Source organism: Callorhinus ursinus, unplaced genomic scaffold (genome assembly GCF_003265705.2).
Source record: "Callorhinus ursinus isolate GAN/ISIS: 27379988/994484 unplaced genomic scaffold, GSC_fseal_2.0 scaffold5, whole genome shotgun sequence".
In the NCBI taxonomy this organism is placed as follows: domain Eukaryota; kingdom Metazoa; phylum Chordata; class Mammalia; order Carnivora; family Otariidae; genus Callorhinus; species Callorhinus ursinus.
The window spans coordinates 17,762,241-17,775,591 of record NW_027397067.1 but is presented as its reverse complement, the minus strand read 5'-3'; the positions used below and the strand labels follow the sequence as shown (position 1 = coordinate 17,775,591).

At 40.6% G+C, this 13,351-nt stretch overlaps 1 protein-coding gene across 10 annotated transcripts in view; it reads right to left on the bottom strand.

The window, feature by feature from the left end:
• Positions 1-13,351, bottom strand: part of ADHFE1 (alcohol dehydrogenase iron containing 1) — a 34,918-nt gene that overhangs the window by 2,124 nt on the left and 19,443 nt on the right. For 7 of the 10 annotated variants that reach the window (XM_025870667.2, XM_025870662.2, XM_025870666.2 and 4 more), the window contains 5 exons: positions 11,365-11,443; positions 11,083-11,179; positions 10,375-10,449; positions 7,902-8,059; positions 340-1,247 (listed from right to left, as the gene is read on the bottom strand). In XM_025870667.2, coding sequence (XP_025726452.1) covers positions 1,164-1,247; positions 7,902-8,059; positions 10,375-10,449; positions 11,083-11,179; positions 11,365-11,443 — 493 coding nt within the window. In that variant the 3' untranslated portion in view covers positions 340-1,163. Of the gene's footprint in view, positions 1-339; positions 1,248-7,901; positions 8,060-10,374; positions 10,455-11,082; positions 11,180-11,364; positions 11,444-13,351 lie in introns of those variants that run through there. The other 3 variants (XM_025870661.2, XM_025870663.2, XM_025870668.2) reach the window with 3 other exon arrangements.

Here is a 13,351-nt window from a genome sequence, read left to right as displayed (position 1 = left end):
GAGACAGAGAGCATGAGAGGGAAGAGGGTCAGAGGGAGAAGCAGACTCCCCGCTGAGCAGGGAGCCTGATGTGGGACTCGATCCCGGGACTCCAGGATCATGACCCGAGCCGAAGGCAGTCGCTCAACCAACTGAGCCACCCAGGCGCCCCCTACAGTGATAACTTTTAATATTTTGATGTGTATCCTTTCTCTCTATAAACATATATTTATATATAATTTAATAAGTAAAAATCAGACCATACAGATATATAATTGTTCTTTTTCCAATTTAGCAGTATATCATGGGCATATTTCCAATAGATTTATCTCATTCTTATTGATAGCACTATAGCATTCATTATTTAATATACTATGATTTATTTATCTCTATACTATTAATGAATATTTAGGTTTTTTCAGATTTTTTATTAGGAAATGTGCTGCCAGAAACATCCTTGCCATATATTTTTTTTTAGCTTTGTTAGTCACCATACATGACATCATTAGTTTTGGATGTAGCGTTCCATGATTCATTGTTTGTGCATAACACCCAGTGCTCCATGCAGAATGTGCCCTCTTTAATACCCATCACCAGGCTAGCCCGTCCCCCCACCCCCTCCCCTCTGGAACCCTCAGTTTGTTTCTCAGAGTCCATCATCTCTCATGGTTCTTCTCCCCCTCCGATTCCTCCCCTTCATTCTTCCCTTCCTGCTATCTTCTTTTTTCTTTTTTAACATATAATGTATTATTTGTTTATCCTTGCCATATTTCTTAACACACTTGTGCTAGTATTTCTATGGGATGAATTTCTAGACTGGGGATTACCGGGCGTAGGATATGTGCATTTATGTTTTTGACAGATACTGAGTTTTGCTCATTTTGACAGATACTGAGTTTTGCTCATTTGATAAATAGAGCAGTGGCAATCTATGGGGTTTAGGACAGGAACACGGATCCCTAAAGTCTCGCCCAAGATCCGAGATAGTGGGTATTTTTCCACTATTTTATGGAAGTAGCTTGACTTTGAGCATCAGGGAATCTTCTGCAGGATAAATTTCTAACACATTCAGACTGCTAACAGGTATGTTATATGTGGCGATGAAAAGACAAAGTTCTGGCTAGCTTGGCTTCTCTTGTCAGAACTGTGATGGCCAGTGGTAATTCTTTCAGTGAGAATGAATATTAATACAATTTCATTGAAGCTTCAAACAGATCAGACAGATCCTCTTCTGACTGAGGGCGTGGTGCAAGCTTGGTGACCCTTTCCTGAAACAGTAAACGAAAAGATTTACCCAGGGCTTTGAAAAGATAGTTTGTAAAAGCGACTAGGTTATATAAGTTAACTTGGCCGTGAGACTCAATGACTTGTTAATAGTCCTATCTTTAAAAATCCCATTTCTTGTTTGCTTCATACTAGCTGATCCCTCACTCAGAAGTTCATCAAGTGATGCCTCTTTTCCACAAAGCTTTCAAAAGCCATTGCCTTTGCCTTATGTTCTGGCAATAGCTTTCTACCCAAAGTACAGAACCAAACGAACCTCGGGCAAAACCCCTGCGATAATGACCAAACAACATTGGGCAGAGCCTCAGCCAGGTAGGCTCTCTGTGCAGAGAGCACTGTCCCAGGTACAGCAGGTGCTGCTGAGGAAAACAAAACCAGTTGTGCTTCACTTCAAAGACTGTATATTTTGCAACTGGACTGAAAGTATATTCAAAAAGACTTCATTAGGACATCAACTTTCACGCTAAGGACAACAATGACTCCTTTTTAATATTAACTAAGGTTTTACTTCTACCTTCCTAAATGAATTCAGTGACTTGCTCAATTTCTCCGGTGTTGTTGGGTGGAGTCAGCAAAGATGGCACACCCTATTGCTATTTATACCCCCATTAGTGTCTCCTTAATCCCAGTGGGACAGGAGATTAAAAGATACTACAATGACGACCCCGTGTCCAAATTTCTGGGCCTCAATGAAATTAAGATATATGCCAGAGTTTTGGTTCCATTCTCACGGGTCTCTTGGTTTGTTTTCTTATGGTAAATACTTGTGTGGGAGCGTACCTGGTAGATGAGGCAGGGCTGTGCCCATTCTTCATGCCCAGTGCGCACTAGGGTGCTCGACACACAGTACATAGGTGCTTGACAGTTATTTGTTGAATTAATGAAAATGGCGGGAGGGGGATATTGGCATCTCAAAGTTCACATATTCAAGATAGAACTCTGACTCCACCTGCCTCCCATTTTTCTCATCTCAGCAGTGACCCCCCAGTCACTCAGGGAAAAGCCTAGGAGTTCTCTTGATTCCTCTTTCCCTTCTCTGCAAGTTCAGTCCACCAGCAAACTTGGCAGATTTCCCTCCAGAGTAAACCCCCAACCTGACCACTTATCACCTCCTGTTCCACCACAACCCACGTCTAAGTCATCCTGACTCCCCTCTCCGAAAGTCTGTTTCCACTTTTGCTCTACTCCCCCTAGAGGCCATTCTTCACACAGCAGCCAGAGCGATGACTTTTTCCCAGCGATAAGTTTGTTCATGTCATTACTTGCTTAATGCTCTCTGATGACTTCCCATTGCAATGACAAGACCGTGGCCTCCAATGCCACGCTGTTCCGGCCCTGCTGCTCCCCTCAGCTCTGACTCTTCTCCCATCAGTTCATCTCACTTAGCCCCATCCCTTCTCAGTCCCACGAAAATGCTCATCTTCACCCTGTCTCAGGGTCTTTCCCCTCTGCCTGCAGTGTTGTTCCCAGATCTCTTCTCCCAGATCTTAATGTGGCTGCCTTCACCTGTAGTCAGAAGCCTCTCTGACCGCCCTCCTGGAGTTCCCGCCACACTGTCCCATGGGAAATCACTATCTCATTACTCAGGTTTCCCTTCATACCACTAATCATTATCTGAAATGATTTCATTTGTATCTTATTTACATATTTGATTAGATGCCTATCATCTGTCTTCTCTCACTAAAATGTAAGCTCCATGAGGGCGTGAAGAGACTTTATTTTCCTCTTCCTTGTGTCCCATTCAAGGCATGGTATGTAGTAGGACCTCAATAAGTATTTGTAAGGTAAAAGGAAGAATGAAAATAGGAAGAATGTATTAAAAAAATTAACTCAAAATAGGTCTAAATGTAAAGACTCAAATCTAAGAGCTAAAACCAAAACTCTTAGAATAGAAGAGAGGAAAATTTCATGATGTTGGATTTGGCAATAATTTCTTGGATATGACACCAAAAGCACAGGCAATACAAAAATTAGGTAAATTGGACTACATCAAAATTTAAAAGTTTTATGCATCAAAGGACACTCTCGAGAGTTGAAAAGACAACTCAGAATGAGAAAAGTGCAAATTATAGATCTGATAAGGGGTTAATAACTAGAATATATAAATAATTACTACAACTCAACAGCAGAAAACCCCAAACAAACCATCTCAAAAATAGGCAAAAGACTTGAATAGATATTTCTTGAATGAAGATATATAAATAGCCAGTAAGCACATGAAAAGATGCTCAACATCTTGTCATTAGCAAAGTGCTCTTCAAAACCACAGTGATTTCTCACTTCCTATCCATCAGGATAGCTATCCAAAAAATGGAAAATAAGAAATCTTGGTGAAGATGTGGAGAAATTGGAACCTTCATGCATTATTGGTGGGAATGTAAAATGATGCAGCCTCTATGGAAAACAGTTTGGCAGTTCCTCAAAAAGTTAAACAGAGAATTACCCTATGATCCTACAGTTTTATTCCTAGGTATATAACCAATTGAACTGAAAGCAGAGACTAAAACATATTTTTGTACACCAATGTTCATAGTCAGAAGGCTATCCATTACAATAGCCAGAAGATGGAAACAACCCAAGTGTCCATCTGCAGATGAATGGATAGGCAACAGGTGGTATATCCATGCACTGGAATATTATTCAGCCATAAAAAGGAATGAAATTCAGACACATTAAAGATTTATGCTAAGTGAAGACATTATCCAGACACAAAAGGAACAAATACTGTATCTCTTATATGAGGTACCTGCAATAGGCAAATTCATAGAGCCAGAAAGTGGAATAGAGGTTCCCAGGGCCTGGAAAAGGGGAGTTACTATTTCACCATTAAGCAATAGAGCAGAGCTTCTATTTGAAATGGTTTAGAAGTTCTGGAAATGGATAGTTGGGATGACTGCTCAATACTAAATGTACTCAATGGCACTGAATTGTACGCTTAAAAAATGGTTAAAATAGTAAATTTTATGTTAAGTATATTTTACCATGATTAAAAAAATAATTAGGAAGGATGGATGAACAGATGGGAGGATGGGGGAACATGCTGAAGAGTATGGGTAAAACCAAAAATTTTACACTGCAGCAGATCTTCAGAGACTCTAAAGAATTCTGAAAATCCATAGCAAGGCAGAAACTTACATCTGTGTTGGCGGCAGGGTCAAGAACCAAAGTTCAGCATTTGCTATGGCCGCCAATTCCTGCCACATTGTTCTGTTTATAACAGGAGAGAATCTTCTCTGATGAGCTCAGAGGCCCTTAAAACGATCCTGTTCATCTTTGGTGAAGTAGTTCAGGAGTCTCAGAAGTACTTCAGGCCACGCTGATCTGAGTTTCTCTTCCACATTTCTAATGCCCCAGGATAGGTTAAACGAGGACAGGGACATAAAGTTTGTGATCTATCCCCACTCATATCATCTATGCCATGTAAAAGCTAAACTCTCCGAATTAAGATGTGTTCAGCAATGCGCTATTATTTATAGACGTGTAAGACCGAGGGACAACTGATTAACATGGGCACTGAAATAAATCCTGACTACTACTTTTAGCACATTCATAAAATAACATTTCGGCTGGCCTGTCTGCCAGGGAGTGGAAGTGCTCATTTTGGTAGACAGCTCTCCTCAGAAATGAAATGTTTTGATTTGAAATGTAAATGTTTTTTTCCAGAGGTTTCAGGAACCCCGCTTGGAAGATTAATTTATTCTTGCCTGCTCGCCTTGCAGCCTGGCGTTGGCGGTTGGAAGCCTCCGTACACAGGGCTGCTGTTGCCACCATCAGTATGGGATGTGGTGTTTGGTCAAGAATACTGGCCCGGTTGTTCCTTCCAGAGAAAACTGATCCCTCTTGCTGAACATAAAAGAAGCTTTATCAAATGTCGACTACATAAATAATCTTTCTGGCAATATTCTTTGCAGCAACCAACCTATCCATCTCACTACCTTAAATCCTGTAGATACTAATAAGTGAAGATTAGCCTGCTGCATGTGTAAAATTCTGAAGTTGCCATAGCATTCCTGTAAAATGTTCACTGCTGCCAAAAAAACCAAACAAAAAACCCATAGTAGTTCTTCATCTGCAAAACAGACAGGCTTATTGCTAAGATTCCTCCCAAAGTCCTGTGAATCTCTCCTGCCTTCTCCATATATAGAACACATTGACTCAATTACATGGACTCCAAAATGGAACCAGTGCTAGTTTATTAAAATTAACTATGCTTCTCCCAATCACAGGCACATGATTAAAAAAGCAGCATTCATGTTGGGGCTGCCTTTTGAATACAGCTTGAGGAGATCCTGGCCTCCTCCTCCACCGAGATGACTTGTATTCAAAAGATCTAATTTACCTTGCATCTTTTGTGAAACTACGAAATTAGTTTTGTCTGTTTAAGGCTTTGCTATCTGTGATTTCCCCGGGATGGTATGTGCACGGAGGCATTTAATATGATACCTGATTAACTTGCCATTTTAGTGGATGGTCTCAAATGTTAGTCTGGATCTGTTGCTATCTGGAACAGTTTCTGAAAGTAAAAGACTGAGCACAGTAGAATTTAAACAGTAAGCACTTCCCAGTGTGTGCTGATGGCTGGAAGATGCGTTGCTACTAGCAATGAAATGGCCAAGAATATCACACAGTTTTATCTGAAAATCATGGATACCATCCCTGCAGGTTGACAAGCACACATTCCTGAGTAAGCAGAACTTTTCAGAACCCCTCCTGCAGAACGGACACTATCACTGGAACCATGCTATAGGAGCCAAAGGCTATGTCAAAAACCATGGCGACCGTTTGGTCTCTGGTCTCTGAATCCCTGGACAGGCTTTCATGGCTTCTTGTCATTAGGTGAGTCCTATCAAGTGTGAGGAAATTTCTGAAAAAAGTTCCTGCCCTTCAGCCATTACACTCACCTGCACAGACGACTTTGGAAGAGAGAGGGCTGCAGGGCTGCAGGTATGTGTCCATTTAACACGTTTACTAGCCTGTGCTCGGTGTAGTCGAGGACGGGTGAGGAAAACATCCCTGTACTCATGGAATTTATAGTCTAGTAGGTTTGGATAAAATAACTGTGTTGGTCATATTTTTTGGCTATTTAGTCCCTTGGACTTGTTGCTTAGAACTAAGAGTTTGTGAGTTGGCCTAAGAGCTCAGCTACACTTTGAGATGTTTCTTTTTCTCATTCATTTATATTTTTGGATGCAGCTGAGGCTACCGGGTCTGAGTCTAAATCAGGGAATCTGCTGGCCCGTGGGCCATGTTTGGTTTCTACAGTGGGTAATCAAGGAATACAATACAAACATCCAGATTGTTGATTTTTGTTGGAAATTAGAAACTCCAGCAGTGGATTTTTTTTTTTTTTTTTAAACTGGAAGCTCAGCGCTGGGGCCTGAATTTCTGCTGGGGGATAATACATTGTAGCTGAAAAGACACCCAGTGAGATGGATTATAAGCTTTCTAGTTCACCAAAGTCCCCACCACTCCCTGCTGCTTTAAATTACTTTGTTCATTGCTACTACCTACCTACCTCCTGAGGACACGTGAGTCTATTAACCCAATCCATTCAAGTATCATCTTATGTGAGTGGTGAGGTCTTCAACATTCTAAGCAGTTGCCAAGTGGGGAAGCAGCTAGTGTGGGGCCTTTATTTAACCAGAGTGGGGTGAGGGAAAGCACTGCTGCTTAGGGTAAGCAGGAATCTGTGCGGGGTGGATAGAATAGTCATTAACTCTGTTTCAGAGTCAGCGATAGATCCATGCTTGCCTTAACTTTGGGTAGCAGTGCCTTGCGCTCATATTCTTACAGTGTTTAAGTGATCCACATCTTTCCCATTTTAGACAGAAGGACTAGGTGAATACTCTGGGCATGGTGAGCATAGTGTGGTCCAAAACCCAAGACCTCGTGGCTCTGGCGCGATTTTATGGTGAGTTGCAGTGAATGGGGTCGTAGCTTTTTAAGATCTGATGCTACAGCACAAGGGTATCTGATCCAAAAGGTAAGGGAGGTGCAATGGGAGGGTAAATTCTCTTCATGAGAAACTTGGAGGGGAAACTCTACATCTATTATGATTCTACCCAATAAAGTTGGCAGCTCAGTTTAAATTTTTTAGCGACATTTAAATAAGACCCAAAGTGACACAGATACGTATGTATATGTATATGTATAAAATATACTCTCCCAGATACATTAAAAAGTGATTTTGTAATAGTATTGATTTAAAGGCCATGCCTATTTTCCCACAAAACAGTAGGAATTTATAACGCTTATAATATAAAATAATATTAGTGGTCCTTTTGGAACAGCATCAGGTTGTTTTATAGAGGACTCTTAAAAGAGCAGAAATGGTAAAAAGGGAAATTTTGCCATACCTCAAGACAAATGTGGTTGTTTTTGCCTTGAGTTTTTATAAAAGATCCTTTCAGTTACATCATAAAAGCTCCAAAAAAGCCAGTTTTATGGAAGAATATAAAGGTGAGGGAGCCTGGCCCCTTCCCACAGGGGAAGAGAAGAGCTGCTGTCTGGTGTGGAGGAGAGCTGAAAGCTGGAGGACCCCTGGGTTTTCCTCTCCCCTAAAACATCCCCAGTGGACCATGTTTTCCCAGCAGCTTTGTGCTTCTCAGAAGGGAGTGAAGGCACCCTGCATCTCTTACCTGGGGCAGCGTTCCTTTCACTAATGCAGGGATATCGGCCCTGGAGTAACCAATGGCAGCGAGGCCATCATCAACATCCAGATCGAATAAGAATTTCCGGAGTGTGTCTGCCAAAATAGGCCCAGCATCTGGGATCCTGGCAGTGCGGGTGTCAGCTCCTAGAAGACACAAAGTGCTGACTATAGAGAGAGAGGGTATCATTCAGTCACAAGATAGCTGAATATATAACCTAACTGCTGCCTCCCTACCACCAAGGACAAGGGCACTGCTCTGCCTCCACACGGAGGCCAGCCCAGTGATCAGCCCTGCAGAACATAGATGGGCCAGGCCAGCCTGCAGAACCCCGAGATCCTTTGCAGAGAAGTTGGCTGAGGCTAACCTGGCTTTCACATTTCCAATGGGCTGCTCGCCCCTGGTGTGGTGGGAAGAAGAGGAACTGAGCCAGGAAATGAAGCACAGGGAGGAGACCAAAAAAGAAGGCTGGTGTTTGGATGAGGAGGAAGGAGCATTTGTAGGAGAAAAGCTTATGTAACTTTCAAGGGTTGGAATTTGCTGACATCTAGAGGTATATGTGTTCAATATCTTTTCTCATTGCAACATCTTAGGAAAAGAAGACCAACACTTTGCAAACACCTTGTGTGGCAAGGACATATAGAGGTACAAAAGTCCAACACTGACTGCCCCAAAGGAGGAAAATGACAAAAATGGATTATGTGTAGCCAGGGAAGGAAATATTTCTTCTCTATAGCTATAAAACTTCTTATTTTGGGCTCCGTGGCCAAAGGGCAGGGCGGGTTCCTCTAAATAAATATTACAGAACCAGTCAGACAGAACCAAGAATATAAAGACTCTCAGGAAACAGTATTTAGGGGTGTCTGGTGGCTCAGTTGTTAAGCTTCTGCCTTCGGCTCAGGTCATGGTCCCAGCTGGGGTCCTGGGATTGAGCCCTGCATCGGGCTCCCTGCTCAGCGGGAAGCCTGCTTCTCCCTCTCCCACTCCCCCTGCTTGTGTTCCCTCTCTCACTGTGTCTCTCTCTGTCAAAAAAATAAAATCTTAAAAAAAAAAAAAGAAAAAAACAGTATTTACTCTGTAGATAATAGTGATGTTGGTGAAGGGGGAAGAAGGTTGCAAAGGGGTGGAAATTTGGACATGATTAGTAATTAGTACATGAGGGCGCCTGGGTGGCTCAGATGGTTAAGATCCATTGGATCGGGTCAAGATCCCAAGGTCCTGGGATCGAGTCCCGCATCGGGTTCCCTGCTCAGCGGGGAGCCTGCTTCTCCCTCTGCCTCTGCCTCTCTCTCTCTCCCTGTCTTTCATGAATAAATAAATAAAATCTTTAAAAAAAATAATCAGTACATGAAATCGTAGAGACATCAGTGTGGAAGAGCTAGGGGTTCTGCCCTCAGGCAGGGTAGCAGTGAGAGTCCCCAGACTCTTCGCACTCCAGCCCTTCACCTGTTCTAGTTGAACACATTCACTGCCAGGAAGTGAAGCGCTTGACAAACAGATGTGGCATAAGTCATTATCCAAAATGCCTCATGTTGAGTCTAAGGCCACTTTCTCTGTATGGTTCAAAAGGAGACTAGAATGTATAGTTTATGTCCCTACTGAAGCACACTATTCAATTAGTTTTAACCCTTTTCTTCTATGACAACAAGAACTGTTTTAGTAATCCAGGAAAAGGTTTAAATAGAACCCGATACGGGGCTAGTTGGGAGAGCGGCTGGAGGGAAGGTAAACCTTGCCTGACAGGACCAGTCTGTATTACACAGTGGCAGCTGAAATATGGATTAGGTGGAAAGGTGACACACGGTATAAAGTTTATGAGGTTTTTATGTTCCTGGGATTGCTGCCATAAAACACACCATCAAAGCCTCTGGGTTTTCCTGTGAAGTGTTTGAGAAAAAAAAGAGAGGGTAGGAAAGAGAATAAATTGGTATAAAGCTAAGAAAATCTAAGATTACATAGGGAATTAAAATATTTAATGGCTAAGTACAGAATCACATTAAACAAAACTTCTTATGCAAGGAGGAAGAATTGGTGGGTTCTACCCTGAGTTTTGTCTACCGGAGGAATTGCTTTCTCAGTAACGTTGTTGGTTGCCTGGAATTTTAGCTTTGAGTTCTCTAAGACTTTCCCATTTACCATACACCTAGCCTACTATTTGGGCTCCTTCCTACTTACACTGCGTATTTACCGGGCATCTATCTGAGTCCCCAGAATGGCTAAAAAAAACAGCCCCAACCTCAAAGGGAAAAGGGACACAAGATCCTTGCTAAGGTAGGCACCATATTTCCAGTAGCCCATGCTGGGAAATCAAGTCCCTGCACTGCTTCTCTACCCTGGACTTCTCTCATTAGCATTCCCAGCACAGCCCAGCACCTGGAACTCTACGAAAGCACACACATCAGTGTGAGAGAGATGTGGAGGTGAAGCAGGACACATGGAAGGAGTCTGTGGTCATGCCTACCTTCTCGGAAATAACCTCTCCCAACGGCTGGAGCTAGAAGAGCATAATGACGTTTTCTTTTTAGCTTTTCCCTTCCTACCCTAAACACAAGTAGGGGAATAAAATGTTTGGAAAGTTAATCAAATTCTCAAAGTCTACTTGAAAGAGTTCTCATCTTAGAAAAATACCAAAAATTTTTACTCAACACTAAAGCTAGTCTGAATATAATTTTTTTTGCTTGTGAGATTCAAAAAGCACTGTGGGTGTCTTGTTATAGACATTATTTATTCTACAGAGCAGCAAAACAAGTTCTTCTTTTGGGATCCTTTTATAAAGTTTCTAGCTGTTTAGATTTTCTATAATTGGGAAGGTACTGTTACTTCCTGAATTAGATTCATTTTATTACCCACTAAATGTAGCAAAAACCATTCACAACATTAATACTATGTAAAGAGTTTCATGTTCCTTAGGAATGAAAACGAGACATATCATTACTACAAATTTAACATAAGCAATATTTGGTTCCATTTCATTGTTAATAGATTATTAGAAGCAAAATTACAGAATTTTAGTGCTAGATAGGACTGTAGGCAGGTCACTCACATTTTATTATTAAACTATTCCAAAGCAACTTTATGGGTATTATTATCCTTTATGGTTTATCCCCAGAAGCAACCTACAAAATGCTCCACATATGCGGGTCACAGATTTATGAGTAATGGTTCATACCCAGTATTTCTGCCGTTTCCAGGTGCCGTTCAGGAGACATCTGTGCTGTGAAAGTGAATACCGCTGGGGAGGTGAGTACCACAGAAAGGCCATGAGGCTGAAGAGAAACAAAATGTGGTGACCAATGGGGCAAATTTGGGTCTTTACCCTGCATATTCTAGATATTAAATTACTTTAGCCTGTACTCCAAGCAATCAAGAATTGACAAATACATTTAACAGATACATTTATGGCAACTGCAAAGAACATGAAATTTAATTAAAGAATTTATTATGATTTTACCACCAGTGGGTGATCCACATTATAATCCTTTGCTTTATATGTCTTCACTAAGCCTGAAATCGGGTAAGACATTCCATGGCTAGAAAAGAAAGAAAGTCCTTAGGTTGACATACAGCTATCAGAAATTCAAATTAACAAAACAAACATACTTTTATGGGAGAGCCCTTCACAGTCTCTTGACAATATAGTCATCTCACAAAGTGATACATTCTGTTTTCTTTGATACAACAATATATTATTGCATTGGACATTTTGTGTATTCGTTAACAAAACCTCTGAAATGTTCAAATTCAAATGCTCACAGAATTGTATGTCAAATGCAGAAATTGCTTCCCAAACACGTAGATTAACCTGATGATCTTGAAGAAATCAAGAATTTACTTTGAAGTTTCTTTAATAAGCTTCAGGGCATGCGTTTTCTGTTTTGCTTGGCACCACCTTGGCAGCGTGCTCCTGCACAGCTGATGATGTGCGTGGGTGTTTTATGAGCCAAGATGTGCTGCATTAGACATGCAAGCTTGACCCTCCAGTGATCTGTCCCATTGATAATTGATACATCCTTTCAAATGTTACATACTAATAGAGTTGACTCATAAATGATTATTGTAGTTCGAAAGGCTATCAAGAAAAGGTATCATGGTTTTTATTTGTGGGGTTTGATTTGTTAATGAAAAAACACTTTACATACTCTTGAATTTTTGGTGAACATACAGGACAATAGTATAGTTTACTAGATGACTCAGAAGATATATACTGTGAGAAGCTTATATATTTATAATTAATACATTGTAAATGAAATGCTTTACAATAGTAAAATGGTCTGTAAGTCTTTTTATGTGGGTTATTGGATGACTTTGGGCTTACTCAGCAAAAGATTTACAATTCATAAGAAGACAGAGTATTTTGGTGAACCATATGATTACTTATCCAAAAAAGGTATCCCTTGCCTATCACTTTCGTGAGATGGATCAGAAGCTATTGATTCCCTGAATTGCTGTTTACTTAGGAATGTGCTTGACCTTTCTTGGGCTTCACAGTATTTGGAAAATTATTGCTTAGTGTGCTTTCATGATGTGAAAGAGTTCATGTAGCTTTCAAAAGTAACTTTCTAACAATACCCAACATCTTAGTTTGATTTCTTTTAAGAGTTGTATATGTTTTTCGTAAAAATTAGAATGGTCCATAATCCTATTTCTTCAAGATAACCATTATAGGATGTTTCTTCTAGTCTTTTTATGCATATCTTTAGTTTATGATCATATGTGCATACAGTTTCAAACATTGCTTTGGTTACTTAATATTTTTTATAAACATTTTCCCATATCATTTTCTATTCTTCTAAAACATTATTTTTAATAGCCTTATTTTATTTTTTGAGTACTGCATTTCAGTTAACCATTCCCAAACTGTTGGAAATTAGGTTGTTTCCAAAATTTTCAATTATACATACCACTTAGGAAATTCTTTGATCATATGATTTCTTTAGGCTACATTCATAGAACTAAAATTAGTGGGCCCAAGGATATAAACATTTTTCAAGCTCTTGGGAGATTTTGCTCACTTGCTTTTTATTTTATTTTTTATTTATTTATTTTTTAAGATTTATTTATTTACTTGAGAGAGAGAGACAGAGAGCCAGAACAAGCAGGAGGGGCAGAGGGAGAGGGGAAGAGAATCCTAAGCAGACTCTGCACTGAGTGTGGAGCCTGACACAGGGCTTGATCCCATGACCCCGAGATCACAACCAGAGCTGAAACCAAGAGTTGGACGCTTAACGGACTGCACCACGCAGGCATCCCACCTGTTTTTTAGAAAGGTGGTATCAATATGTGCTCTCAGCAGCCAAGTTTGGGGGTGAATTCACTGCACCCTCCATAGCAAAGCCCTATTCTTAATTTTTAGTGATCACAGGTATTCAGTATTAAGGCATCATACCAATAAAGTTCTGATCAAACAAATAAATTCTGGGCTACTGACAAGGATTCTG